General features: G+C 41.3%; 1 protein-coding gene across 1 annotated transcript in view; it reads left to right on the forward strand.

Moving 5' to 3' along the window:
- Window positions 1-385: 385 nt before the first annotated feature.
- Window positions 386-26,105, forward strand: part of cox10 (cytochrome c oxidase assembly factor heme A:farnesyltransferase COX10) — a 136,367-nt gene continuing 110,647 nt past the window's right edge. Inside the window, exons 1-2 of the mRNA XM_078225432.1 lie at window positions 386-525; window positions 17,620-17,759. Of these exons, the coding sequence (XP_078081558.1) occupies window positions 495-525; window positions 17,620-17,759 (171 nt within the window). The 5' untranslated portion in view covers window positions 386-494. The remainder of the gene's footprint in view (window positions 526-17,619; window positions 17,760-26,105) is intronic.

The raw sequence follows: 26,105 nt of genomic DNA on the forward strand, positions 1-26,105 counted from the left end.
TGATTGGTGCCGAAAGAGCTACTAAATTGCCTGTAGTGTATTGGGGGATTAGCAGGATAAATACATGGGGTTATGGGGATAGAGACTGGGTGGGATTGTTGTCAGTGCAGGCTTGACGGGCCAAATGGCCTCCTTCTGCACTGTAGAGATTCTATATTTTTGCAAAAGAAACAAGGGCCAGCTAGGTCATATTTATTATCATATTTGTTCATATATGTATGGTTATATTTACAGTCATACATGGGATACCAATCACAGGATATGGGACAACCCTCCTTACCTGGAACTCTGAGGATGGAATAGGGACTTGTGCCTGTGTCGGGCTGGGCCCGGTTGCCCTGACGACAGCGAGCCAGTAGCGTCACCGGAAATGGAAACCCCGGAAGTGCTCGCGGAGCGGGAGGTCAGCGAGCGGGACAAGATGGCGGCGTGCAGTATGTGAATGTGAGAGAGCGAGGAGGCCGGCAACCGGGCCTCACTCAGATACAGAGACCATGTACGGTGTGTCTTGTCGGCTCTTGTCAGGTACGTGTCCGGTTGACAGGGCGAGTCAAAGTCACCCTGCCAGTGTACCGGAGCGAAAAACCAAGCGGAAGGCAATAAAACACATATTTATTCACCCCCTCCCCTCCTCCACTCACTCCCCTTCCTGTTGTGACCCTGTCAACCTTGAATTGAGGAGGATGAAATTCTGCCACCGACCGCGGGGAATGGTCCTTTCACCCTTAAATAATGTTTAACACGAAGCCTCAACCCCTGGACCGATACGTTATCCTACACATTATCCGACTTAAACCATACAAGGGTTAAAATAAATTGGCCCCTGAGTGAGGGGTGTCTCCTATGCGTTGGATTGAAAATGACTGCTATGATTAGTGTTCCCATTACTTCAAATGCATTACTCGCGAGAACAACCCATTGCCAAGCATCTCCCAAGGGTTTTTTTTAAACTAGGGTTTTCCCTTATTGCACGTTTTCTTTTCAAAGGGAATTAAACTCTGGTTAGTATTAACAGACTCGTTTTTGTTCCATCACATGTTGGAAGCGAATTACCCACCATGTACATTAATTTTCTTTTTTGGTGTTTGACAGTTAAATCTGTTTTCCATTTTGGTTGAAAGTTCAGACATTATTCTGAAATGAGTAGCAGCCAATTGCATTTAAAGGTTGGGCTTTGAGGTAATAGAAATGACCAAATTTTAGTGATTAAAATTGTGTGGGGAATGCCATTTCATCTTGACTTCAGTCTTCCATAATAATAAACAGATAAGGAATGTCATATTCAGCAAATGATAATGTCTATAGTCTGTCAGATTGATTTAGTCCAGCAAACTATTTTATTGAATGGTTTCCCTTGGACTATATTGACTTGCATTTATGTAGTCAATTTATTACTATATTGGACAACCTTGTGATATGATTTCCCATAGCCTGATGGCAACAGTAAACTCCAGTTCACTTGTCTATTTTTAAAATGTATTGAAGCAGAACATCATGGGATCACAAAGGGGAAGATTCCACATAAAATGTCTGTTATTGAGTACTGTTTCCATGCTGTTTTAAGCTATTAATCAAACCAAATCAAATGGGCAGCACGGTGGCACAGTGGTTAGCACTGCTGCCTCACAGCGCCAGGGACCGGGGTTCAATTCCGGCCCCGTGTCACTGTATGAAGTTTGCACATTATCTCCGTGTCTGCATGGGTTTTCTCCGGGTGCTCTAGTTTCCTCCCACAGTCCGAAGATGTGTGGGTTAGGTTGATTGGCCATGCTAAATTCATCTTGGTGTCGGGGGATTAGCAGGGTAAATATGTGAGGTGACGGGAATAGGGCTTGGGTGGGGTTGTGGTCGGTGCAGACTCGATGGGCTGAATGGCCTCCTGCACTGTAGGGATTCTATGAAACTGTGAACAGTGTGACTGACATATTGATAACATTACATATTTGTAGAATATGATTATTTAGTAAAATACGATTTCCTCTTAATGTTCTAAAATTTAAAATAAATCAAAAGTCCACATGTTTTCTAGAACCTGAGATGGATGTTTACATCTAAAATTTGTAGAATCTATCTAATACTTTACTCAGTAGGGTGCTAAAGGATGTTTTTACTACTATGTTTGTTTCCTTGTTTTTTAAGGTAATGGGATTTACCTTAAATTGCCTTAAATTTACCAGCCTTTATCCTTAAAAGGTAAAGGTAGGGATTCTCCCAAAAAATTGAGTCCCCAATTCACGTGGAAATGGGAGTAACTGGCACTGCCCAAGGGGCACCTTTGCATTGCCCACCAGGCAGAGCCAATGGGGCAGGGTCTACTGGAGGAGGGCAATTGGTTGGGTGGGGAGATGCGCTGCCACTCTGCATTTGGGATCGGTGGCAGAAGGATGGCCAATATTTTTCTGTGTGATTTCCAGAATGAATCTCCGACACTCTGTGCATCACAGAATGCCTCAACGTGAGTCCCTCTGGAAATCTAGGGACTTATTCCCGCCCGAGAGGCCGGCAGCATTGCACTGCGCGGGCCACAGAACATGCGCTGACCTATCAGCACGGAGATTGGTGCATGCGCAGTGGCCCCGCATTGCCGGCCTCCAGACCATTGATCACTGACCAGCCCTGCAACCCCCCCATTATTAGCCTTCCGACCCCCCCCCCACCCACCGATCTGGGTCAGCCCCAATGTCTCCAGCCCCTCGATTTTCCCAACTGCTCCCTCCCACCCAGATGCCAACTCCCATCGCCATCCTCCATCCTTCTGCCACCGATCCCGAATGCAGGGTGGCAGCGCATCCCCCCCACCCCAGCAATTGCTCCCCACCTCCCAGTAGACCCTGCCCCACTGGCACTGCCAGGAGGGCAATGCAAAGGTGCCCCTTGGGCTGTGCCAGGCTGACAGTGCCGAAGGGGCAAACCCCCTTCCTTTCCCCCAGCCTCAATGGCCCCTGTTCCCTCCGGCGAGGTTGGACTGCCTGTTCCCCTGTTGGTGGGGAGCAGTTGTAAAACCCGCTGGAGTGAGCCACTCCAGGCTGGGGGGGGGGTGGATGCTAACAGGTCTGGAGACTTCAGATCTGGCTCTGGTAATGAAATGGAAATGCATATTTCCATATTGTAATCAGCTCCTCGCCAATTTCCAGCACAGAGCTAATGACACTGGGAATCTTCGGCTGGGAAACATGCGGAGGCCATGACACCCAGTGGGAAGCCCGCAAAACGGCCTCTGCTGATGTATCCCGGTGCTGTTCAAGAGAATCATCCCCAATGTTTTTCAAAGCAGCATCCAATTTACTAAAGATTTAATGTGCTGTAATTTCTCAAAGCGCTATTTTCTCAGTAGTTCAAATGCATTGGCTTGGGAATGTGAATTATTTCCAGTCCAACTGAACTTATTTTAATTTAGAACTATTAATACAGTATCATAATGCATTCTAGATATAATGTATTAAAACAAAGTTTTAAAATTGTACATTTTAAAATACTGTTTGTATATAATCCTGGCTGACATGCAGTACAGTGCTTTTGATGCTTAGGGCTTCTGGTTTGTTCTATTGTCTGGTACTCTCTATGTGCTATCTACTGAACAGCTCATGTAGTGAAAAATGATGTTGTGATAATCACTAGATATAACTACTGACTTGAGCCTGTAACTTTTGCTTGGGTAAGGTAATTTCAATTTCCAGATAATACAAAACTTGAAACTATCGTGAGCTGTGAGAGGCATGGTGATAGATTTTAAGGCTGATGAAATGGAGGATCACATGGTGTAACAGATGTCACACACGTTACAAATGAAATTTAAGAGAGAAATGTGAAGTGATATATTTTTGCAGGAAGAACAAGGAGTGGCAATATAAACTCAAGGATACAGTACTAAAGGGATGAAGGAGTAGAGGGATCTGGATCTATATGTGCACAAGTCATTGAAGCCTTACGGGCTGATTGAGTACAAAAGCAAAGAAGTTCTGATGAACTAGTCCAACTAAGGAAGGGGCCATACTAGACCTGGTATTGGGGAATGAGCCCGACCAAGTGATCAAAGTTTCGGTGGAGGAGCATTTCAGGAACAGTGACAATTCCATAAGTTTTAAGTTACTTTTATGGATACGGATAAAAGTAGTCTTCGGGTGAAAGTACTAAATTGGGGAAGGCAACAATATTAGGCAGAAACTGGGAAATGTAGATTGGGGGCGGCTGTTACTTCACATCTGTCACGTGGGAATCTTTTGAAGGCCAGTTGATTTGAGTTCAGGACCAACATGTTTCTGTGAAAATGAAGACTAAGGATGGTAAGATTCGGGAACCTTGGCTGACGAGAAATTGTGAGCTTAGTCAAGAAGAAAAAGGAGGTTTCCTAAATGTAAGGTTTAGGAAACTGAAGACAGAACAGTATAGAGAAAGCAAGAAAGAACTTAAACAAGGCCTAAGGAGTGCTAAAAGGGGTCATGAAATGTCCTTGGTAAACAGGATTAAGGAAAATCCCAGGGCATTTTATATAAGGAGCAAGAGGTTCACTAGGTAAAGAGTAGGTCCACTCAAGGAGAAAGGAGGCCATTTATAAAGGAAAGTAAAGTTTACTTATTAGTCACAAGTAATGCTAACATTAACACTGCAATGAAGTTACTGTGAAATTTCCCTAGTCACCACACTACGGCACCTGTTCGGGTCAATGCACCTAACCAGCCCCTAACCAGCACGTCTTTCAGACTGTGGGAGGAAACTGGAGCACCCGGTGGAAACCCACGCAGACACGGGGAGAACGGACAGTGACCCAAGCCAGGAATCGAACCCGGGTCCCTGGCGCTGTGAGGCAGCAGTGCTAACCATTGTGCCACGGTGCCGCCCATGCGTGGCACCGGAGAAAGTAGGTGAGATCTTTAACGAATACTTTGCATTGGTATTCATAAAAGAGAAGGACATGGTGGATGGTGAGTCTAGAGAGGGGTATGTTGATATTCTGAGGCATGTTGATATAAAAAAGGAGTAGGTGAAGATGTTTTGAAAAGCATTAAAGTAGACAAGTCCTCGGGACTTGACGGGATTACCCCAAAATACTGAGGGTGGCGAAGGAGGAAATTGCTGGGGCCTTGTATGAAATCTTTGTGTCCTCTTTAGTCACAGGAGAGGTCCCACAGGACTGGAGGATAGCCAATGTAATTTGTTTGTTTAAGAAGGGCAACAGGGATAATCTAGGAAATTATAGGCCGTTGAGCCTTACATCAGTGATAGGGAAATTAGTGGAGAGGATTCTTAAGGACAGGATTTACTCACATTTGTAAAAATATAGACTTATTAACGATAGGCAGTGTGGCTTTGTGCAGGGGAGGTCATGTCTCACAAACTTGATTAAGTTTTCTGAGGAAGTGGCAAAGATGATTGATGAGGGCAGGGTGGTGGATATTGTCCACATGGATTTTAGCAAGGTCTTTGACAAGGTCCCTCATGGCAGGCTGATACAGAAGGTAAAGTCACATGGAATCCGAGGTGAGTTGGTAAGATGGATACAGAACTGGCTTGGTCATAGAATGCAGAGAGTAGTAGTGGAAGAGTGTTTTTCTGATTGGAGATCTGGCGAGTGGTGTTCTGCAGGGATTGGTGCTGGGACCCCAGTTGTTTGTAACATGTATAAATGATTTGGAGGAGAATGTAGGTGGTCTGATTAAGTTTGTGGACGACACAATGACTGGGGAGCTGCGGACAGTGAGGTGATTGCTAGAGGATACAGCAGGATATATATCGATTGGAGGCTTGGGCGGAGAAATGGGAGATGGAATCCAATCTGGATAAATGCGAGATGATGCATTTTGGAAGGTCCCATGCAGGAGGGAAGTATGCAATAAGTGACAGAACCAGACGGGGGAGGGTGGAAGAGAGTATAACCAGAGTTTGTTCTCCTTGGGGAAGGTTGAGAGGAGATTTGATGGGGATGTTCGAAATAATGCAGGGTCTAACTGAGTAGACAAGGAGAAACTGTTTGTAAGACCATAAGACATAGGAGCAGAATTAGGCCACTCAGCCCATCAAGTCTGCTCTGCCATTCAATCATGGCTGATATTTTTCTCATCCCCATTCTCTTGCCTTTTCCCCATAACCCCTGGTCCCTTTATTAATCAAGAGCCTATCTATCTCTGTCTTAAAGACACTCAATGAGCTGGCCTCCACAGCCTTCTGCGGCAAAGAGTTCCACAGATACACCACTCTCTGGCTGAAGAAATTCCTCCTCATCTGTTTTAAAGGATCATCCCTTTAGTCTGAGGTTGTGCCCTCTGGTTCTAGTTTTTCCTGCTAGTGGAAACATCCTCTCCACGTTTACTCTATCCAGGCCTCGCAGTATCCTGTAAGTTTCAATAAGATCCCATTGGTAGAATGGTCAGAAACCAGAGGATTTAAGGTGAACAACAAATGAACCAATGGCAGCATGGGGAAAAACATTGTTACACAGTGAGTGGTTAGGCTCTGCAATGTACTTTCTGAGAGTGGCAGAGGTACCGGATATTTCAGTTGTGACTTTTAAAAGAGAATCGAAAAGGAAAAGGTGTTGGGCTTTAGGGAAGCAGTAGGAGAGTGAGAAGTGCTGACTGCTCTTGTGGAGAGTTGGCAGGGAGGCAATGGGCCAAATTACCATCGTTAGGGGTATTGACAGGATGGATGTGGCAAGGATGTTTCCTCTTGTCAGAAAATCTAGAACAAGGGGTCACTGTTTAAAATTAAAGGATGACTTATTTAAAACATAGAGATTAGGAGATTTTTTTTCTCAGCAGGTAGTGTGTCTCTGGAACTCTTTTCCACAAAAGGCAGTGGAAGTCGATATTTGAATATTTTAAGGCAGAGTTAGATAAATTCTTGATTAACCAGGGGGTGAAAGATTATCGGGGGTAGGCAACAATGTGGAGTTAAGGTTCCAATCAGGTCAGCTATGATCTTATAGAATGGTGGAGCAGGCTTGAAGGACCGAGTGGCCTACTCTTCCTAATTCATATGTTTGTATGATGGCCTCTTGTGCTGTCACCAATAAGTAGTGCATTGGCAGAAATGACTTTTTTGGGTGAGATTTTAAACTGGGGCCTTGCTTACTGTTTTCTGCACGTAAATGATCCCATAACATTGCTCAAAGGGGAGCAGGAGTGATTCCCAGTGTTCTGGCAGATGGTTATTTATGTTTGTTGGGTCTTGCTCTGTGCAACCTTTCTGTTGCATTTGCCCTGTTATAACAGTCACAGACCGAAGACATTAATTCTGTCTCTCCAACAGCATCTTACTCAGGCCCATCCTCTGCCCCATTCCCGTAACCACTAATCCCCCTAACCTTCACGTTTTGGGACACTAAGGGGCAATTTAGCATGGCCAATCCACCTAACCTGCACATCTTTGGACTGTGGGAGGAAACCGGAGCACCCGGAGGAAACCCTTGCGGACACGGGGAGAACGTGCAAACTCCACACAGACAATCACCCAAGTCTGGAATTGAATGCGGGTCCCTGGTGCTGTGAGGCAGCAGTGCTAACCAATGTGCCACTGTTCCACCCTATATAAATGTTCTGAGTTCATAAAAGAGGCTGTATCAACACTCTGGGGGTTGCCATTGACCAGAAATTGGACCGACCATATAAATACTGTCGCTACAACAGCAAGCCTGTGGAGATTAACTCACCTCCTGATTCCCCAAAGCCTGTATACCAGCTGCAAGGCAGAAGTGTGATGGAATATTCTGCACTTGCCTGGATGAGTGCAGCTGCAATAATACTCAAGGTGCTTAACATCGTCCAAGACAAAGCAGCCCACCCACCACCTTAAACATTCACTCCCTCTATCACTGACACAGTGACAGCAATATGTACCATCTACAAGATGCTCTGCAGCAACTCACCTAAACTCCCTCGACAGTACCATCTAAACCCCTGACCTCTACTACCTGCAAGAACAAGAGCAACATATGCATGGGAACACCACCAATGGAAGTTGCCCTCCAAGCCGCACACCACCCTGACTTGGAACTATTGACTTCAACCCAGATAAATGCGTAGTGGTCCATTTTGGCAGGTCAAATGGGATGAAGGAGTACAATATAAAGGGAAAGACTCTTAGTACTGTAGAGGATCAGAAGGATCTTGGGGTCCGGGTCCATAGGACTCTAAAACCGGCCCCGCAGGTGGAAGAGGTGGTTAAGAAGATGTATGATGTGCTGGCCTTTATCAATCGAGGGATTGAGTTTAGGAGTCCGGGGATAATGATGCAGCTATATAAGACCCTCGTCAGACCCCACTTGGAGTACTGTGCTCAGTTCTGGTCGCCTCACTACAGGAAGGATGTGGAAATGACTGAAAGGGTGCAGAGGAGATTTACAAGTATGTTGCCTGGATTGAGTGGCATGCCTTATGAGGGTAGGCTGAGGGAGCTCGGTCTTTTCTCCTTGGAGAGACGTAGGATGAGAGGAGACCTAATAGAGATATATAAAATGTTGAGAGTCATAGATCGGGTGGACTCTCAGAGGCTTTTTCCCAGGGTGGAAATGGCTGCTACGAGAGGACACAGGTTTAAGGTGCTGGGGGGTAGGTACAGGGGAAATGTTAGTGGGAGGTTTTTAACACAGAGGGTGGTGGGTGAGTGGAATCGGCTGCCGTCAGTGGTGGTGGAGGCAAACTCAATAGGGTCTTTTAAGAGACTCCTGGATGAGTACATGGGACTTAATAGGATGGAGGGTTATAGGTAGGCCTAAAAGGTAGGGATATGTTCGGCACAACTTGTGGGGCCGAAGGGCCTGTTTTGTGCTGTAGTTTTTCTATGTTTCTATATCTCTGCTGCTCTTTTGTTGCTGGGTCAAAATTGGAACATTCTTCCTAACAGCATTGTGGGTGTATCTACACCACATGTTCAAGAGGGCTGCTCACCACAACCTTTCAAGCGCAATTAGTTTTTTAAAAAAGTTTAAGTTTATTTATTAGTGTCACAAGTAGGCTTACATTAACACTGCAATGGAGTTACTGTGAAAATTAGAGATGGACAATAAATGCTGGCCGAACTAGCAGCCCCACATCCCATGAATGAGTAAAAAAAGGTACGTTAACTTTTTAGAAATAGTGCCGTAAAGGTTCACTGAAGTGTGAAATTTAGTAGGGAAGAATATTGCATGGTATTTATTTCCATGCTGCTTTTATAATGAATCAGGATCCCTATGTGTATTGTTAAATTGAACTCATCAACATTTCCAGGAAATGTGATAAAATCTCAGTACTGAAGGAGCTCAAATTGCATTTAGAGTTAGATTTTCTCATCCTCTTTTAACTCCGTTTCCTATGAATGTGGCCTGCTGATTGGAATCTGTCAGTGCTATTCTTAATCTGCCTGTTTGGATATGGAGTTTGCTTCCATCCAATTTTTTGGGGGAGAAATTTTCTCCCCCCATGGGAATCTGCCCGGCCTGCAATCAATTCTCCGATATTGATTCTACAGGTATGTATTTGATTAAAACTGACCATAATTAATGTTCTAGATGCTATACCTTATTATACGCCACAACCCTGACAATGTCCTGGATAAGTTTTAATTCATTTTTTTTTGGAGAGGCAAGAATGGAGCTATTGGACAGTTCATCATGCCCTCTCTTTCCAATAGGCTGATCAGTTAACATCAGTTAGATCTGTGCCAGGGGTATTCTCAAACCTTGCCCAAGAAAGGGGAGGCAGTGGTCTAGTGGTATTATCGCTGGACTAGTAATCCAGAGACCCAGAGTAATGCTCTGGGGACCCGGGTTGGAATCCGACCATGGCAGATGGTGAAATTTAAATTCAATAAAAATCTGGAATGAAAAATCTAATGATGACCATGACACTCCTGTCAATTGTCAGAAAAACCCATCTGGTCCTTTAAACATAGAAACCCTACAGTACAGAAAGAGGCCATTCAGCCCATCGAGTCTGCACCGACCACAATTCCACCCAGGCCCTACCCCCATATCCCTACAGATTTACCCACTAATCTCTCTAACCTACGCATCTCAGGACACTAAGGGGCAATTTTTTAGCATGGCCAATCAACCTAACCCGCACATCTTTGGACTTAGGGAAGGAAATCTGCCGTCCTTACCTGGTCTGGCCTACATGTGGCACCCACGCCAATGCGATTGACTCTCAAATGCCCTCCAAAATGGCCGAGCGAGACACTCAGTGAGAGCAACTAAGGGTGGACAATAAATACTGACCCAGCCAGCGACTCTCAGCCCTTTAAAATTAATTTTAAAAATGCCGAGTGTGTTCCAGGTTAACTGTTCTAATTTTAATTTCCACAGCAGTTTGCATTGTAATTTTCAGTCTTTATATTTTATGAACAGTGAGTTATAGTAGTGAATATGAAGACTTGCAATGAAATAGTGTCTTGTGACCCATTAATCTGTACCCTCTTGCTTCCACGCTAAAGATACTGTTTTCAAAGATAAAACTAAATTAAAATCAGGGTTTTTTTTTCACGGTGGCAGCTCACATCTAACCATTTAATGGAACAAAGGACAGCACCATCCGATCAATCTAAAGAGACCAACTAGAATGATGCTTTTTAAACTGGATAGAAAAGTCCTTTTTCTGTGTTTGAATGGGATGATCTGATTTTATTCTGTCTTAGCATTTTGCTTATGATATGTCTCCAGCTGTGCATCAATGCTTATTGCTACTTACTAAGGTTTTAGTACCGAATATGCGTTAGAAGGTGAAGAAAACATTTTCAGTATTTTTAGTTGCCCATGTCAGCAATGTCATACGAAGTAGCCAAATATAATTACGGTGTGCTGTCGGAAGACCAGCCACTAAATCATAGCGGTGCTAATATAAGGGAGATAGCAAAGGACAATCCTTTTACCTACTGGATTAGCAGGTTAAATTCAGACCAGATTGATGCTAACAGTCTCATCTCTGTAATTGCTGTTAAGAATACAACTTGAAATAGACTTGGGCTGTTTCAACCCAGTTATTGATAGCATAAGTTTTAATATGATTTGGAGATTATTAAGCATCATTTGCACTAAATTAGTATCACAAAAACGAATCATGAGAATGTTGCTTCTCAAATTAACCAATGGAGTGCTGATGCATTGAGGTATTTGGTGATTGGATATACGAGCCGGTGATAAAACTTTGGCTGTTTGTGTCGAATAATGCGTGAATATGTGAAACTGTGCCAGTCGATGAAGGTCAGGGATGCGCGTAGCCTTTTGCTGTATTGATGTGGTAAAACCTTCAGGGATAACATTTCAATTTTTGTATGTCATGGAAATGAAAAACTATTTAACAGAAATGAGAATCACTTGGAGAATGAGTCATCTCTCTGATGCAGCAAATAGTCATTGGCAGTGGTGAGTACTGCTTGTCTGCCTGACCTTGCCAGCAGGAAGTGGTTCAAGGAACCTGAAGAGGGGCAAATAAAATGAATGGGACAATGTCATGGGAAGCAAGACGGATGGTTCCAGTTGGTATATTATGTGACAGTGTATGCATTTTCTGACTTTTTAAAATCATTTTTTAATTTTGAGGATGTTAGCAAAAGTACTCAGTTTAGAACCTGAATGCAATTTGTTAATTCCTCCATTTGCTGGAATATGCAACTGTCTTGGTACTTCTGATGGCCTGTACAGTACTTGGATGTCTAGACGATGGTTAAGGATAGCTTTTATGAGTCATTGTATATGAAATAGCTTGGCTTCTAATTCGCTGTCATTTAGTTACTCACTTTTGTGATATCCAGCTGCCTAATGATTAATTTTATATCAGATTTTCTTTGCAATTAAATATGTCACAGAAAAACTCAGAATGAAAGTATTTAGGCTGCAATAGGTAATAATAAAGCCGGATGCAAAACGATCTCTGCTATTGATAGTGACTATGGAATAATAAGAAAGACCCGACAATAGTTCTCTCAAGTGACAAAGAAAGCAGCTAGCTGCTATAACTTGGCTTTGACACAACGGCAAACATATTAAGGTTGGATATTATGGCCTAGTTTATGACTGAAAATAAAAATTCAGCTTCGGTGCTGGGAATTTATGATGGAATCACAGGCCATGTAATCCATTTTTGTTTCGACCATTTCCTTTTATCTGAAAGCGAGGCAATCAAATTAAGTAATAATTCGAGTAGTGAGGCGATTTTGAAGGGAAGGAGAGAAACAGTGCGGCAGAAAATGCTGCTCTATAAAGCAGGAGAGATTAGTCAGGCTTGCTGTGAGGTTGTAAAAGAAGGCAAAATGTTAGACGAGAAACACTTAATATAAGCAGGGTTGGTCAGAAGTGGTTCGCAATATGAAAGTTACAGAATCTTGAGCTCATCTAATAGCATCTGGCTGCAATGTTGGAGAGGCGGAACACACAATATCATTGATACAAAACACCATATTGGGCAACCTCAAAATATCTTCATAAAAATAAACCTTAGTATTTTAATCTCTCTGTCTCTTGCCCGTCTTGTACAAAGACAAGGAGGTGAGTGTTTCCCCTCAAATGAGGGTATGTGTAAACAAAGGCAAGATTTAAAACTTCATAATTTAAAATAGCTATTTAATTTGGGTCAAAATAGTCACTTTGTTTCTCATTACACAGTATTACTTTGGCCTGTTTCTGTGCTGTAAATACATTCAGCTCATCGGGTCAATGCAGATATCTATGAACCACATAAGCCTCAACTCAAGCTTCTTCACCTAACTTCGTGAACATATTGTCTATTCCTTTTGCCTTCATGTATTTAGTTGTCATCCTCTTAAATGCGTCGTTGGTACTTGAAATTCTCCTTGTGGCAGTAAATTTTACATTCTAACTCTGGATAAAGAGGTTCCCCCTGAATTCCCTATCTGATTTATTAGTGACTATCTGATATTAATGACCCCTGGTTCTGGTCTCCATCATAAAGTGGAAATATTTTCTTCACATCTACACTATCAAACCCTTTCATAATCTGAAAGATGGCTATTCCCTCCGTCAACTCTTTTCTAGAGAGAAGAATCCTAGCTTCAATCTTCCCTAATACGTCTAACTTCCAAGTTCCTATATAATTCCACTGAATCCTCTTTGCATTGTCTCCACTGTCTCTGTATCCTTTTATAGCACGGAGGCCAGAATTGTTCAGAGCGTGGTCTAACCAAATAAGTTTAAAGTAACATTTCTGTTTTTCTGTTCTCCCCCCTCAGGAAATTAGCCCCAGTGCTTCGTTTGAATCTTTAAAAAATTTTTAAACTTGCATTGCTACTTTGTGATTTGTCTCTCTACCCCAATCCCTCCGACTTTCTTCACTCCCTGTTTGAATTTTGTTTGCTCTCTAGAAGTACTGCCAATCGTACAGCTTGAAATAACATCACTTTCGCGTCTGTTGTCTTTTAGATGAGACATTAAACTGCGATCATGCCTGGCCTTTCAGGTGCATGTAAAGTATCCCTTGGCACTGCTTGAAGAGTTAGCGAGTTCTCCTGATGTATGTCTTGGCCAACTTTCATCCTTCAACAACACAGCCAGAAACAAATTAACCACTCATTCATCTCCTTTGCTGCTTGTGGTACTTGCACATGCGAAATTGACATTTACTGACATAGTGACTACACTTCACAAATAAATCCAAGTGCTGCGAAGCACTTTGCGATGTCCTGAGAATGTGATAACACCGCTTTACCGACGCTTGCTCTGTTCTAAAGTCAGGGAAAGGGAATAGCTGAGTATATTGTTCCTGTCCTCGTGTAATATGCTGCCAAGGAAATAGGGTTAGACAGCAGCAAAATGGGAACTTACAACTGCAGCCTTCTGTCCTGGCTCAGCTCCCAGGCATCTTAGTAATATGTAGCAATATGTTAAATTTTCCCCTCTCAAACTAATTTTTCCAGAGTTTCTGATTTGGAAGTATTGGAGTTAGAATAGCTGGATTAAATATTGTACTGTTAACAAATTAATCATGGCCGGACGGCCCTTTCATTTCCCACATCACTTTTGAATGCCCAGTTTTCCAGCATCTCTGTGTAATTGGTGCCAAAAGGCTACATAGACACTCAGAATTAAATACTGTATTTGTGGAGAGCTTCTGCTAAGTATTTGTGTGGAGCATGAATAATGAGAAAATTGATCTGCTGCATTTGTAAGATTCAAGACAAATCCCCTTTGAAATCTTTTTTGATGCGTTTGCATTAAAGCAAGTGCATCAGTGTTCTGGAAAATTGGGTAAATTGTTGTTTAAGTGATTTTTTTTGTGATAAATGTGCAGGACATCAAAGTAATGCATCGATGGTCTAATGATTTCTGAGTTTTCTGTGAAAGGAAATTAGGTGTAAATATCTTAATTGGTTACTTGAATTAATGTTTTCTTAGGGAAGGGAAATGTCTGAAATGGAAGATGGATTATCTTGTCACATATTGAATTAAGTCACTGGGATGAAAATGGCATTTTTTGTACTGGTTACAGATTATATTTATACAGGACCAAACCAAATTATAACCATCTGTTTTCCGGACAATTCTTACTCCGTGCAATTATTTGCAATGTTTTGTATTTATTAAGGTTTGGCGTACCACAACTCGATGGTCATCTTTTTATGAAATTATGTTTCTTAGAGCTGCAGCATAATAATTTGTTTATTCTTGAATTAATATTTTAAGCAAACACAGTTTTGCTTGCAAGTCCCTGCGCTATTAGATAGTTTTAAGGGAATGTTTAATATAGTTTTAGTGAAACATCATTTTAAAATCATACCACTTGGTATCATGTACATTTGATTTAATGAGTAATTCTATTAATTAGTCTTCAATCCTTGACTGGTTGTCATGGATGAATATCTGTGCAATTCATCACATTGAAGAATATTCAGTAAGTGGCAGTGATCTGCAAGGCTATAATCCATTTATCGTGCATCTAATAATCTCTCGTACCAAAGTTGGGGAGAGGAGAATGTGGCTTGAACATTAATCCTGGAAGTTTCCAGCGTTGACTTTGGACTTCATGAAGTCCCATGGCTTCAGGTCAAACACGGGCAAGGAAACCTTGCTACTACCCTGCCTCAGCTGATGAATCAGTGCTCCTTCATGTTGGAGAACACTTGGAGGGAGCACCGGGGGATACAGAATGTACTTGGGTGGGCTATTCAGTGTCCATCACTAAGAAGCACTACTAAGTAAGCTGGTCAAGCATGGTGGCACTGTGGTTAGCACTGCTGCCTGACAGTGTCAGGGAACCTGATTCACTTTGTGGCTTGGGCCACTGTCTGTGTGGAGTCTCACGTTCTCCCTGCATCGGCATGGGTCTCTCTGGGTGCTCCGGTTTCCTCCCACAGTCTGAAAGATGTGCTGGTTAGGTGCATCAGTCATGCTAAATTCTCCCTCAGTGTACCTGAAGAGGCACCAGAGTGTGGTGACTAGAGGATTTTCACAGTAACTTCATTGCAATGTTAATGTAAGCCTACTTGAGACACTTACAAATAAACTTGAAAAACTAAGAAACATATCTACCAGACTGCCCTGCGACAGGTATCTGAACCACTCCATCCTCAGCAATCTTCCTGCTGCCTTTGTAACTGTCCACAGTATTGATTGGTATGACCAATGTACAGTCTTTGTGGAGTTAAAGTCCCGTCTTCACATTGGGGGCATCCTCCATCATGATATATGGTACTACCACTGCGCTAAATGTGGTAAATTCAGAACAGCTCAAAATTGGACATCCGTCAGGCATTGTGGGACATAAACAGCAACAGAATTGTATATGCCAACAATCTGTCCAAGTTTTGGCCCAGCATATTCCATCAAACCAGGGGCCCAATCCTGATTCAATAAGGAGTGTATGAGAGCTTCACTGCTTTTGTGCCATAGAGTCCCTACGGTGCAGAAAGAGGCCGTTCGGCCCATCGAGCCTACACTGTCTTAGCTTACTGCTTCCAGATCAAGAATTGTCAGATTGCATGGACCAGTATTTTGTTTTATTCAAGAAGATGCCAGTCGATCCCTTTACAACTGATCAAACTCTTAAACGCGATTTTCAAACAGTTTTCAAAACAATTACAAATTCCACAGACATTTTAAAAAATTATGTTTTATTTATTGTACTGCTTCCAGGTCAAAGGTCATCACAGTAGCCAGTATCGTAGTTTGCAAAGGCGTGTGGAATCCTGGAAAGAGTAATTATATCAACATGGAGCAGCCTTTTTTGTTGGAGCAAAAGCTGATGCTTGTTGGCTGGTTTCTGGTGATAACTTCATGGAATGTTTATAGGTCAGATATCTGTGATTATTTAGTAACAAGTTGCAGGTTCTTTTGAGTTGAGTATGTAGCATCATGTCTGTTGTGTAAAGTTAGTGTTAATCACTTATTCGTTTTTATACAATACAACGATCAGTAAACTCAGAGGTTTGAATGATTTGGGATTTGCTGCATGTAATGACACAATTGACAAATGAGAACAGCCATGTTAAACTGATGAAATTCTCCCAGAAAGAGCACATAATGTTTCATATTTCATATACTTTCGTAAATCACATCAGTTCAGAAGTTACATTGCAAAAAAAATTACACTGGAGAACTTGTGTACATTTAACATATGAATCTTGAGGTGTACGTTACTAAGTGGCTGCTGTGCATCAATAAGTATGTTGGCCTAAGGCTAATCACTGTTTATGTAATGTATAAAATAGATTAAAGAGATTAATCTGAGATTCTGAAGTTTAAAAATAGTTATAAAGTATGATACTCCTAAAATTACTATAATTATACAGAAACCTTTTTGACTTTGAGAGCTATCTAAAAGTTATTGGGTAGCAGGTCCAGACTGGTATGGACAGATGGAGAGGTTATGGAGATGTTTCTGCTTGTACATTGGTTTTCCTTAGCTGCTACCTTCCAGCGTTTGATTCATGTGAAGTTGGCACTCGATCCCAAGTAAACCTGTCACATTTGCTATGCTGGCAGCTAGGAAGGACCTGTATTTCCAGATCCTCCTGACTGCAAGCATTAACAAATTTGTCATGTTAACTTTGGAATTACAGCTGGCTGTGAGGATTCTATGCACCAAGAACCAGCGCACTAGAACATTTAACCCAATGGGAAAGCAGTGGGTAAATGTTTTCAACCATCTATAGTTCATGACACACATAACGTGTGTCTAACGAAAGGAAACATTGACACTCTTCGAAATAATACATGGCGAAAACCATGCATATTTAAGCACTATGTATTTTCTGAACTTAAATAAAAGTCTAACTCTATATTCTCAAGTGTACATTCTTTTGACTAAAAGAATAGCATAGTTTAACTCTTTTTACAGCTGTGGGCGGCATGGTGGCACAGTGTTTAATACCGCTGCTTCACAGTGCCAGCGATCAGGGTTTAATTCCTGGCTTGGATCATTATGTGGAGTCTGCACGTTCTCCCCATGTCTGCGCCATTTCCTCCAGGTGCTCCGGTTTCCTCCCACTGTCTGAAAGACGTACTGGTTAGATGCATTGGCCGTGCTAAATTCTCCCTCAGTGTACCCGAACAGGCGCCGGAGAGTGGTGACTGGGGATTTTCACAGTAACTTGATTGCAGTGTTAATGCAAGCCGACTTGTGACACTAATAATTTTTAAAAAGCTTGAAGCCCTGCAGCTTTTAACTGTTTGTTTTCTTTCCCCCATCTCCCTAGGTCAGTTGGGTATGTGTGTTTTCGAAACTGTTCAAAAAGTAACAATCATCAAGCAATTTCCAAAGGTTATTGTCCATCATTACAGATCAGGCAAACATGAATGGCTCACATTTCAGCATTTTACCCTTCCTAAATGCCAGGTTAGTAAAAGCATCTTGAGCGTTTAATGATGTGTGTATTTTTGGGGCAGATGTGTGTATTTTTAGTATAGTTTGTCCATGTAGGAAGGAAGGTTGAGTATACTGTTGGCGATAAAGCAAGTGGAAGGGAAGTAAATTTACTTTCCCAGTTTCCAAGCAACCTTACACATTTCAGTTGTGGTTTTCTTTAGGATTTCTCTAGCACTGAATGGTATAAATGATGTCGCTTGACCAATCACTGAAGGTTTTACTGTACCTATAATAAACAAGCACCTGACTAGTCAGGTGAAGAAAGGCAGGCATCCTGAATCAGAAATAAAGGAAGACTAAAGACAACAGTTTTCAGGAGAAGTTGAATTCCCGATGTGAAAAATTCACATTGACTGCTCTGTTATCTTGGATAGATAGTGTTATCTTCAATTTGAGACTGATTGATCTCCCAGAAAAGTCCTAATTTCTTTAACAATGCAAAGGAAACTATTCAGGGCATGTTTCAGTGGACTGGCTCCCTCAAATATTTTTGAAGTATCTCCTTTTCAAGTTCCTCCATTGAACAACTCTTGTACAGAGTCCAGACAGCAAAGCAAACCTCATAAAGTTTGTTAAGTTGAGCTATTTTAACATCAATTTTATAAGCAAACCAAGAAACCGTGCTCTCTTTGTAACCAACCCACTTCTTCCTTTTGTGTTTCCATTCCGTGGTAGTAACACATTGGTTCACCACTGCTTGTGAGGAAAGATTTGTGCACAGAAAAACTCCTATCCTGATTTTGACGATTGATCATTGACACTTGTCATTGCTCCATCTTGGATTGGTTCCTGTTGGTGTGTCCACAAGTTTAGCACAAACACAGAAAAATGTGCACTTACTCTCAACACTGACTCTCGAAAGGATTTTATTGCCAGTTTCATTCCTGGCCACTTGATTCCAAGTTGCATTTTCTTCCCTATTCCCTCAGCCTTTTTCAGAGGCCGTGATCTGAAACACAGAAACTGCCGCGGTTCTTATGCCAATGAACTGTTGCCCCACAGCGCCAGGGACCCGGGTTCAACTCCGGCCTTGAGTCACTGTCTCTGTGGAGTGACATTCTCTCCGTGTCTGCATGGGTTTCCTCTGGGTGCTCCAGTTTCCTCCCATAGTCTGAAAGATGTGCGGATTAGGTTGATTGGTCATGCTAAATTGACCCTAGTGTCAGGGGAATTAGCAGTGTAAATATTTGGAGTTACGGGAATAGGGCCTGGGTGGGATTGTGGTTGGCGCAGACTCGATGGGCTGTAGGGATTCTATGAATGAAACTCTTCTGTAAATCAGCTGTAGCCAACCTTTCAAATCTCAAGACCTGGAAAAGAAAATGGTTTGGTGACCCACCATATCAACATGCAGAGCTGCTAGAATTCTGCAGCAATAGATGTGTGTTCTACTGTATGTTATCAAGTGGTTTGGATGGAAGTATCTTAAAACTGCAACAGTAAATTTCAGATGAAAACTCAAAGGCAGTTTAAGTTTATTTATTAGTATCACAAATAGGCTTACATTAACACTGCGATGAAGTTACTGTGAAAATCCTCTAGTCGCCACACTCCGGCGCCTGTTCGGGTACACTGAGGAGAATTTAGCATGGCTAATGCACCTAACCAGCACGTCTTTCGGACTGTGGGAGGAAATCAGAGCACCCGGGGGAAACCCACGCAGACACAGGGAGAACGTGCAGACTCCGCACAGACAGTGACCCAAGCTGGGAATCGAACCCAGGCCCTTGGCGCTGTGAGGCAGCAGTGCTAACTACTATGCCACCATGCCGCCAGAAGTGCAAAGTTTACAGCCTCATGTGAAAGTCTGAAGCTGAACATCAAACTTGAAGCAGGTACATTTTTAACAGCAATTTTTAAACTATATAACCTTGCATTGATAGTGGGGGGAGGGCTTTCACCAAACGTTATTGTGCTCTAGGTTTTTTCCATTAAAATTTAGGGGAAACAACTATTTCTCTTAGTTCAGCTTGAAGTAACAACTATGACTTTTACCCACATAACTGTTAATGTGAAACTCTCGTAGTCTTTCATATTTTGTGCTGTGCAGGGCCCAATCATAACTGAAGATTGGAAATGAATAGTACTGACCAGGTAATTGTAGCAGTGTCAGGGAACAATGGGTCTCTGTCAATCGCGTGTACCGTTAAGCTTGCTGAAATTCCTACTGTGGTACAGTATACCAGACAATAACCTTGAAATCTAGCTCATCAATTTCAACATGCACTAATTCCAGCTGTTCTCATACTTGTTCCCTTTGTTTCTTATTCCCTGTTTCTTTAATTTTTCTTGTTGACAGTCATCCTCTCTTGCTTCCCCCTCTCTTATCCCTTCTCCTTTGCGTTGTCAGTACCTCTTTGTCTCTCAAATCTAAACAGTACTTCTATTCTAGGCTCATTTACTGCTGCAGAGGCTGGGAACATGCTAAATGTTTGTGCCTGTGGCAATAGCAGCAGTGTCGCTTCCTATTTTCTCCCTTGCCACATTCCAGGAGGATTAACTATATGCTGCATTAGGTATCAAGTAGGCGTTATTGTTTAATAACTGAGTTGTGCACCAGGTCTCCCACTTTAAGCTTAAATGATTCAGTTTATGTTGTGATTAATTTAAAATATTAGCTAGTTAGGTCAGAAGAGAAGTAAAGCCTTTTATCGTGGTTGCCTACATGTGTTCTAAGTCTTTCATGTCGTGATTTAGTGCGTGAACAAATGATGTATATGGTATTCAAATAGTTGATGGTGTGGTGGATTGCTCTTATTTCAAATCCTAACTGGGCAGTCGGTAATTGCTGATAATATAATTCTTACGTCCATCAACTGCATACTTTTGTGCTGCAATTTTTCTGGTTGACCATTGTATGTGAACAAATAATAAATAACATGACAATTGGGATGGAAGTTTTTTTTAAAAAGTTATTTTGAACATACTGAGTAAACTTGGTTACCTGATCAGAATTCTGACTTGAAGCAACTTGATTGTAAATTTCAGCTGTGTCCTCGCAACTTGCAAATGTAATCTCTTTTGGTCGTCTGTTTGATGAAAATATTAGTCATTACAAGGCATGTAGATTTTATTGGATACTTAAGTTGGTAATTCCAAATATACAGTTAGACTTTTCAAGTGTCACCCTGCGGCATTTCCCATGTAAGTCAAATTACCTCCATGGCTTGGGAATATATTTCAGGGTGGCTTCAACGTGGCACAGAGTGAGATTTGTTTAGTCACCTTCCTTTGTAAACACTGAGGTGGTTTTACGATGTTAAAGATGCCATGTTAATGCGAGCTGTTGATAAGCATTTTGGAACATGAAAGGTATTGAATGAACACAACTCCATTATTTTTCTCATTGTAACAGTTTTTCAAGGTAAACCTGTCTCGTGGTAGGAATCACTTAGTTAATAGCACGCCCTGATTTTCAGCATTCTTCCAGGTGATTTTTGGTGTCGCTAGCTAGGCCAGCATTTATTGCCCACTCCTAATTGCCCTTGAGAAGATGGTGGTGGGTTGTCGTCTTGAGCACTGCAGTCCATGCCCAGCAAAGAAAAAAATATTAGTGGGGATGATCAAAACGTTTTTTAAGAGCTTCTTAAGGAAGAGGAAAATTGGCTGAGGGGAAGTTCCAGAATATGGGATCAAAGCAACTGAAGGCACAATTGTCAGTGGTAAGGCAAAGGGAAGGAATTATGCACAATGATGCCAGGGTCAGATATATGGAGTGTTGAGTTGTGGATCGATGTAGGACTAGAGGTTTTTACAGTGATTGGAAGGGGTCAGGTGACAAAGGAATTTAAACGTGACAATGGGAATTTTAAGCCCAGATGGGTTACTGACAACATTGTTAATAGGTAAGTAGGCCTTGATGTGGGATTTGATACAGTATCAGAGCTTTAAATGAACTGAAGTTTATGGTGGATGGGAATTTGACCAGGAGAGCATTGGAATAGCCAAGTCTGAAGATGACTAAGGAATGGATGTTGCTATTGGAAACAGATGTACTTAGGATGGGTAAAGTTGACAACGTAGGTGGTCATTGTGACGGAAAGAATGATTGCATTATATTGCTGAGTTTGGGGTTGAATGGACACATGGGATTGAAGGGATACATGTCCAGCTTGAAACAATGACTGGGCAGGGATGAAGTTAATAAAGGTAAAGGATTGTGGCAGAGACGGAAGAAAATGGCTTCTGTCTTCCCAATGTTTGGTAGGAGGAAATTATGGCTCTTCAAGGAGTCTCGCAAAGAGGCAGTCGAAGTGTCAAGATGTGGTGAAGTTTGATGACATGCATGTTGAATCCTACGGCATGAAGATGTGAATGAGGGGAGCAAAGAACGATTCTTAGGGAGCACCAGATGTAATAGTGCAGGAATGGGAAAAGAAACTATTGCTGGAGATGCCTTGGTTCTGATTTGAATAGGTAAAAGTGGAACCAAGCGATGGCAGTCCGACCAAGATGGATGCTGACAAGAGGATGATGTGGCCAAACTGTACCAAAGGCTTCATTTAGCATAAAGCACCAAGGTCATAGTCTGAGGGAATATTGTTTGTGACTTGGTTAGCAGCAGAAATCTAGTTGAAGACACTTGAGAGGAGTTGCAGAAAAAAGGCAAAGATTTTGGCAGTAACAATAAGTTGAAGGACTTTGGAGAGGGAAAATAATCTGTTTCTTGCTAACTTGCCTTGGTCAGTTGTACCCCACCTTTCCTAAAAACTTTACAAAATGAGTTCCTTTCAGCTCACGCATTGAGAAATATAAAATGCCATAGTGGGTTTCCAAACAAATATATGAAGTATTTTAGGTACCTATAAATCAAGACTTTGCCTCTCAAGTTATCAGATCAGTAGGAGATAGTATTTTGTCCCTTCTCTGGACTGAGATAATTAATGGGAGGATTGAGTGACAGCTGCTCTGTCCGAAGCATAAAGACAAAACTGGTGCTGTCATGTTTTGACCTGTAAATTGTTAGAAAATGTGTTGTACAGTAATAGTTTGTGTTTCACCTCTGGCTTTTAAGCAAGAACTTTGAATTTCACTTTATTATTTAAGAAGCTTATGTTTTACCACGACAAGGCTATATTTGAGATTTGAAGTAAACAAACCCACCTACATTATGTAACCTGTTTTATGCAAGTAATCATTTTTAATTATTATTTTCATTGCATGACATGTTTGCATTTGAGAAAAATGTAAACCCTTTGAGGACTGAGAAATATCTAATAGTTTTTTAATTAAACATATGGGGACTTTAATGTTTTTACAACTTTGCTTTCACTCATGTTCAGAAAAATTCAACAAAGACCAATACTTCAGTGATTTTGTGAATTAATTGCATGGGGCTGCTATTTAATCGATATTTTCTTTGATCACTGTAATAGTAGAAATCTCAAGCAATGCACACCCCAAACTCCCAGTGATTTGGATAAATTCTTGCATGCTGCGTTTTGGTGAAAATAGAGGAGTGACAGACAAAAAAGTCTAATTTTACATAACTATCAATAGCTCTTTGTAATGATGAACCAATTTAGCCCAGATTGATGTAATTTTTTTCTCTTTAGCTGTGCATTAGATGGGCTGTATCCAGATGCAAGATGACCTCGCAAACACCTTGAAACAACTCCAACACTTGTAAATGTAGTCTCTATCAACCAAATGCTCTCTCTATATTTTGACGGACATCCACAAATACATTTTTCATTGCTTCTCATTCCAACCAATGTGTTCCTATCCGCTATGGCTACAATTCTCTAGGGTCATGATCTTCAAATGGCTGATATCCCTTTGCAGACTTTTTAATCCCTTCCTGTATCTTCCCACTCTGGCTCTCCTTCATTTTAAGTCAGCAATGAAAGGTTAGCTGAGAGTCAGGTGAGACGGCAGCAGAGTGAGGAAGCAAGTGAAGTTCAAGCTGTTACGAATTCATTGAATGTTGCTGCTGGCCTGACCATCCTTGGTGAAATTATTCCACAGGAGGAAAACCGATCTTGAGGGACAATATGTCCCACGTGGCAGATAACCTCTTCCTTTCCTGTCGCCCCCTCCACGTTTTGACTCAAATTAGCATAGTCTTTTCTAATCTGCTGCAGATGTGCGTATTTCAAAAAATACTCTCTGTCCCTGTTTTTACAGAAATGTAATTTTGGGCATATTGATTGAATTTATTCTGCAGGAAATAAAATCTACTGGTTAGATTTACTAGCAAACTGGCCGTTTCCGTGGGCAAAAGCACCTTTTGTATTCTCAGGATGCGCCAGAGTTCTTCACTGACCTGAAATATCATTGACCATTTTATATGGTTGCCCTATCAATAAAGGGCACCTTAGCTAGGCTTGATGGCTCTTTGTTCTTAAATAAGGTTTGCCACTGCAGATAATAACACTAATATTTTAACCCATACATCAAAATTATCTGAAGATTGACTATTGAGGAGAAAATCTAAAGCTGAAGATTATTCAGCGTCATGTCTGTGATTTCTTTATGACTTCCAGCAAGAAGTGCTGCATTTTTCATAGTGGCTTAATATAAACTCTCAAATTAAAATTGAGTAAATCCCATTCCAAGAACAAGTTTGCTGCAGGCAAATAGGTTTCTCAATTTGTGACGGGCTGGTTTTCCTACCCAATGACTTGACCACCCAATGAAACCTAGCCCTTAGAGAGGATTACGTTCTGGATCAATGTGCTTTAAACTTCAATTCAGATAGACTCCAAAGTCTGATGGAAACAAGCAAATAATTTGCTGAGTGAGATACCTTTATACTATTCAACAACGTCTACAATAAATATAGGACAGAAACTGTGCTGTGCATCATAGGGTTTTTCACTGGAATGCATTGTTTGGGAAGAATTTGTTCCTTAAGAGTTATTGAGTCTACTGAAAAGGTAACTTATTTGTTGAGCAGTCCCTGATCTGTACTTAGCAAAGCAAAATACTCTGGATTCTGGAATAAAAACACAAATTGCTGGAAATACTCAGCCGGTCTGACAGCTTTTTGCAGAGGGAAAAACAGAGTTAATATCAATGACCCTTCATCAGAACTTGTATGCTTGTTCTGTTCCTTACAATTGTTCTATATAGGAGCCTACTGTAGATCTTTTATACAAATACTTTTTTATATGAATAATCTTTTGGGACAGTCCTTCTCGAAATGCCATTGCAGACTGCAAGGGATTGATAATGGGTAACTTTTCATTGGTAACTTGCATGGCAAATCACCAGTCTTCTGTTTTTGCAACTAACATAAAGGCAAAATACTACGGATGCTGGAATCTGAAACAAAAACAGAAAATGCTGGAGAAATTCAGCAGGTTTGACAGCATCTGTGGAGAGTGAATAGAGCCAACATTGAGTCTGGATGACCAAAAGGGTCATCCAGACTCAAAACATTGGCTCTATTCTCTCTCCACAGATGCTGTCAGACCTGCTGAGTTCCTCCAGCATTTTCTGCTTTTGTTTCTGTATTTACAATATCATTGTCTCATCTAGTATTGCAGATAAGTTACTGGTTTTGAAGCTGCAGTTCTGAGCACTTGAATAGCCCATTGTTTTCTGTTACTTTCTGTTAAATGCTTGGGCATTACTTTGTGTGCCTTGTTCACACAAGTGGCTAAATAATTCTATCATATAATTTCAGTCTTGGTTTTGTTGGCCAAGTGATATTTTATGAAAGGAAATATGGAAAAGATACTTTGAGTGTAGCCCAATTGTAATAAGCACATAGCCAGTTTGCCAAGAAAGTTAATGCTTTGTTTCACATTTTTATTAATTGTAATTTGCAAATCTGTATGCAATTTGCTTCTGCATATAGAATCAATTCAATGCTAGCACAAAGCTAAATAGATGACAATTAGCAGAAGTGTACGGGTTGCATAAATTTGCTTTTGCCAATGAGAGTGCTCCAGTTTACATGTGAAATTTGAATTGACTGTTTACTGAGCATTATGGGGAAGGATAATTGTGGAATATGAAACTTAAATGATGAAGAGTGTGAATTAATTTTCCAGTTCCGTACTTTGATCTGAAATGCATTAATCCACAGTCCATTGTTGCTCAGTTTCTTCAGTACTTGCACTATTGAAATGTAGATTTGTTGAGGGAAAGATGTCTCAGTAAGTTTCCATTTGGTATTTTTGATTCCTAAACCTTGGGTTTAAATCCAACATAGAAAGATGTGGAAAATGTTTCTTGCTGGCCAGATGAAAAGACTCTACATGGAATGAGTAGGTATTTGTAATCAGGTTCGTAGTGGACAAAATTGTCTCTAATTCAACACTGATTGGCACTAAATTGGCAATCTTGCTGAAAAAGGTCAAGAAGAAT

This window comes from Mustelus asterias, chromosome 12, assembly GCF_964213995.1.
Source record: "Mustelus asterias chromosome 12, sMusAst1.hap1.1, whole genome shotgun sequence".
NCBI classification, from domain to species: domain Eukaryota; kingdom Metazoa; phylum Chordata; class Chondrichthyes; order Carcharhiniformes; family Triakidae; genus Mustelus; species Mustelus asterias.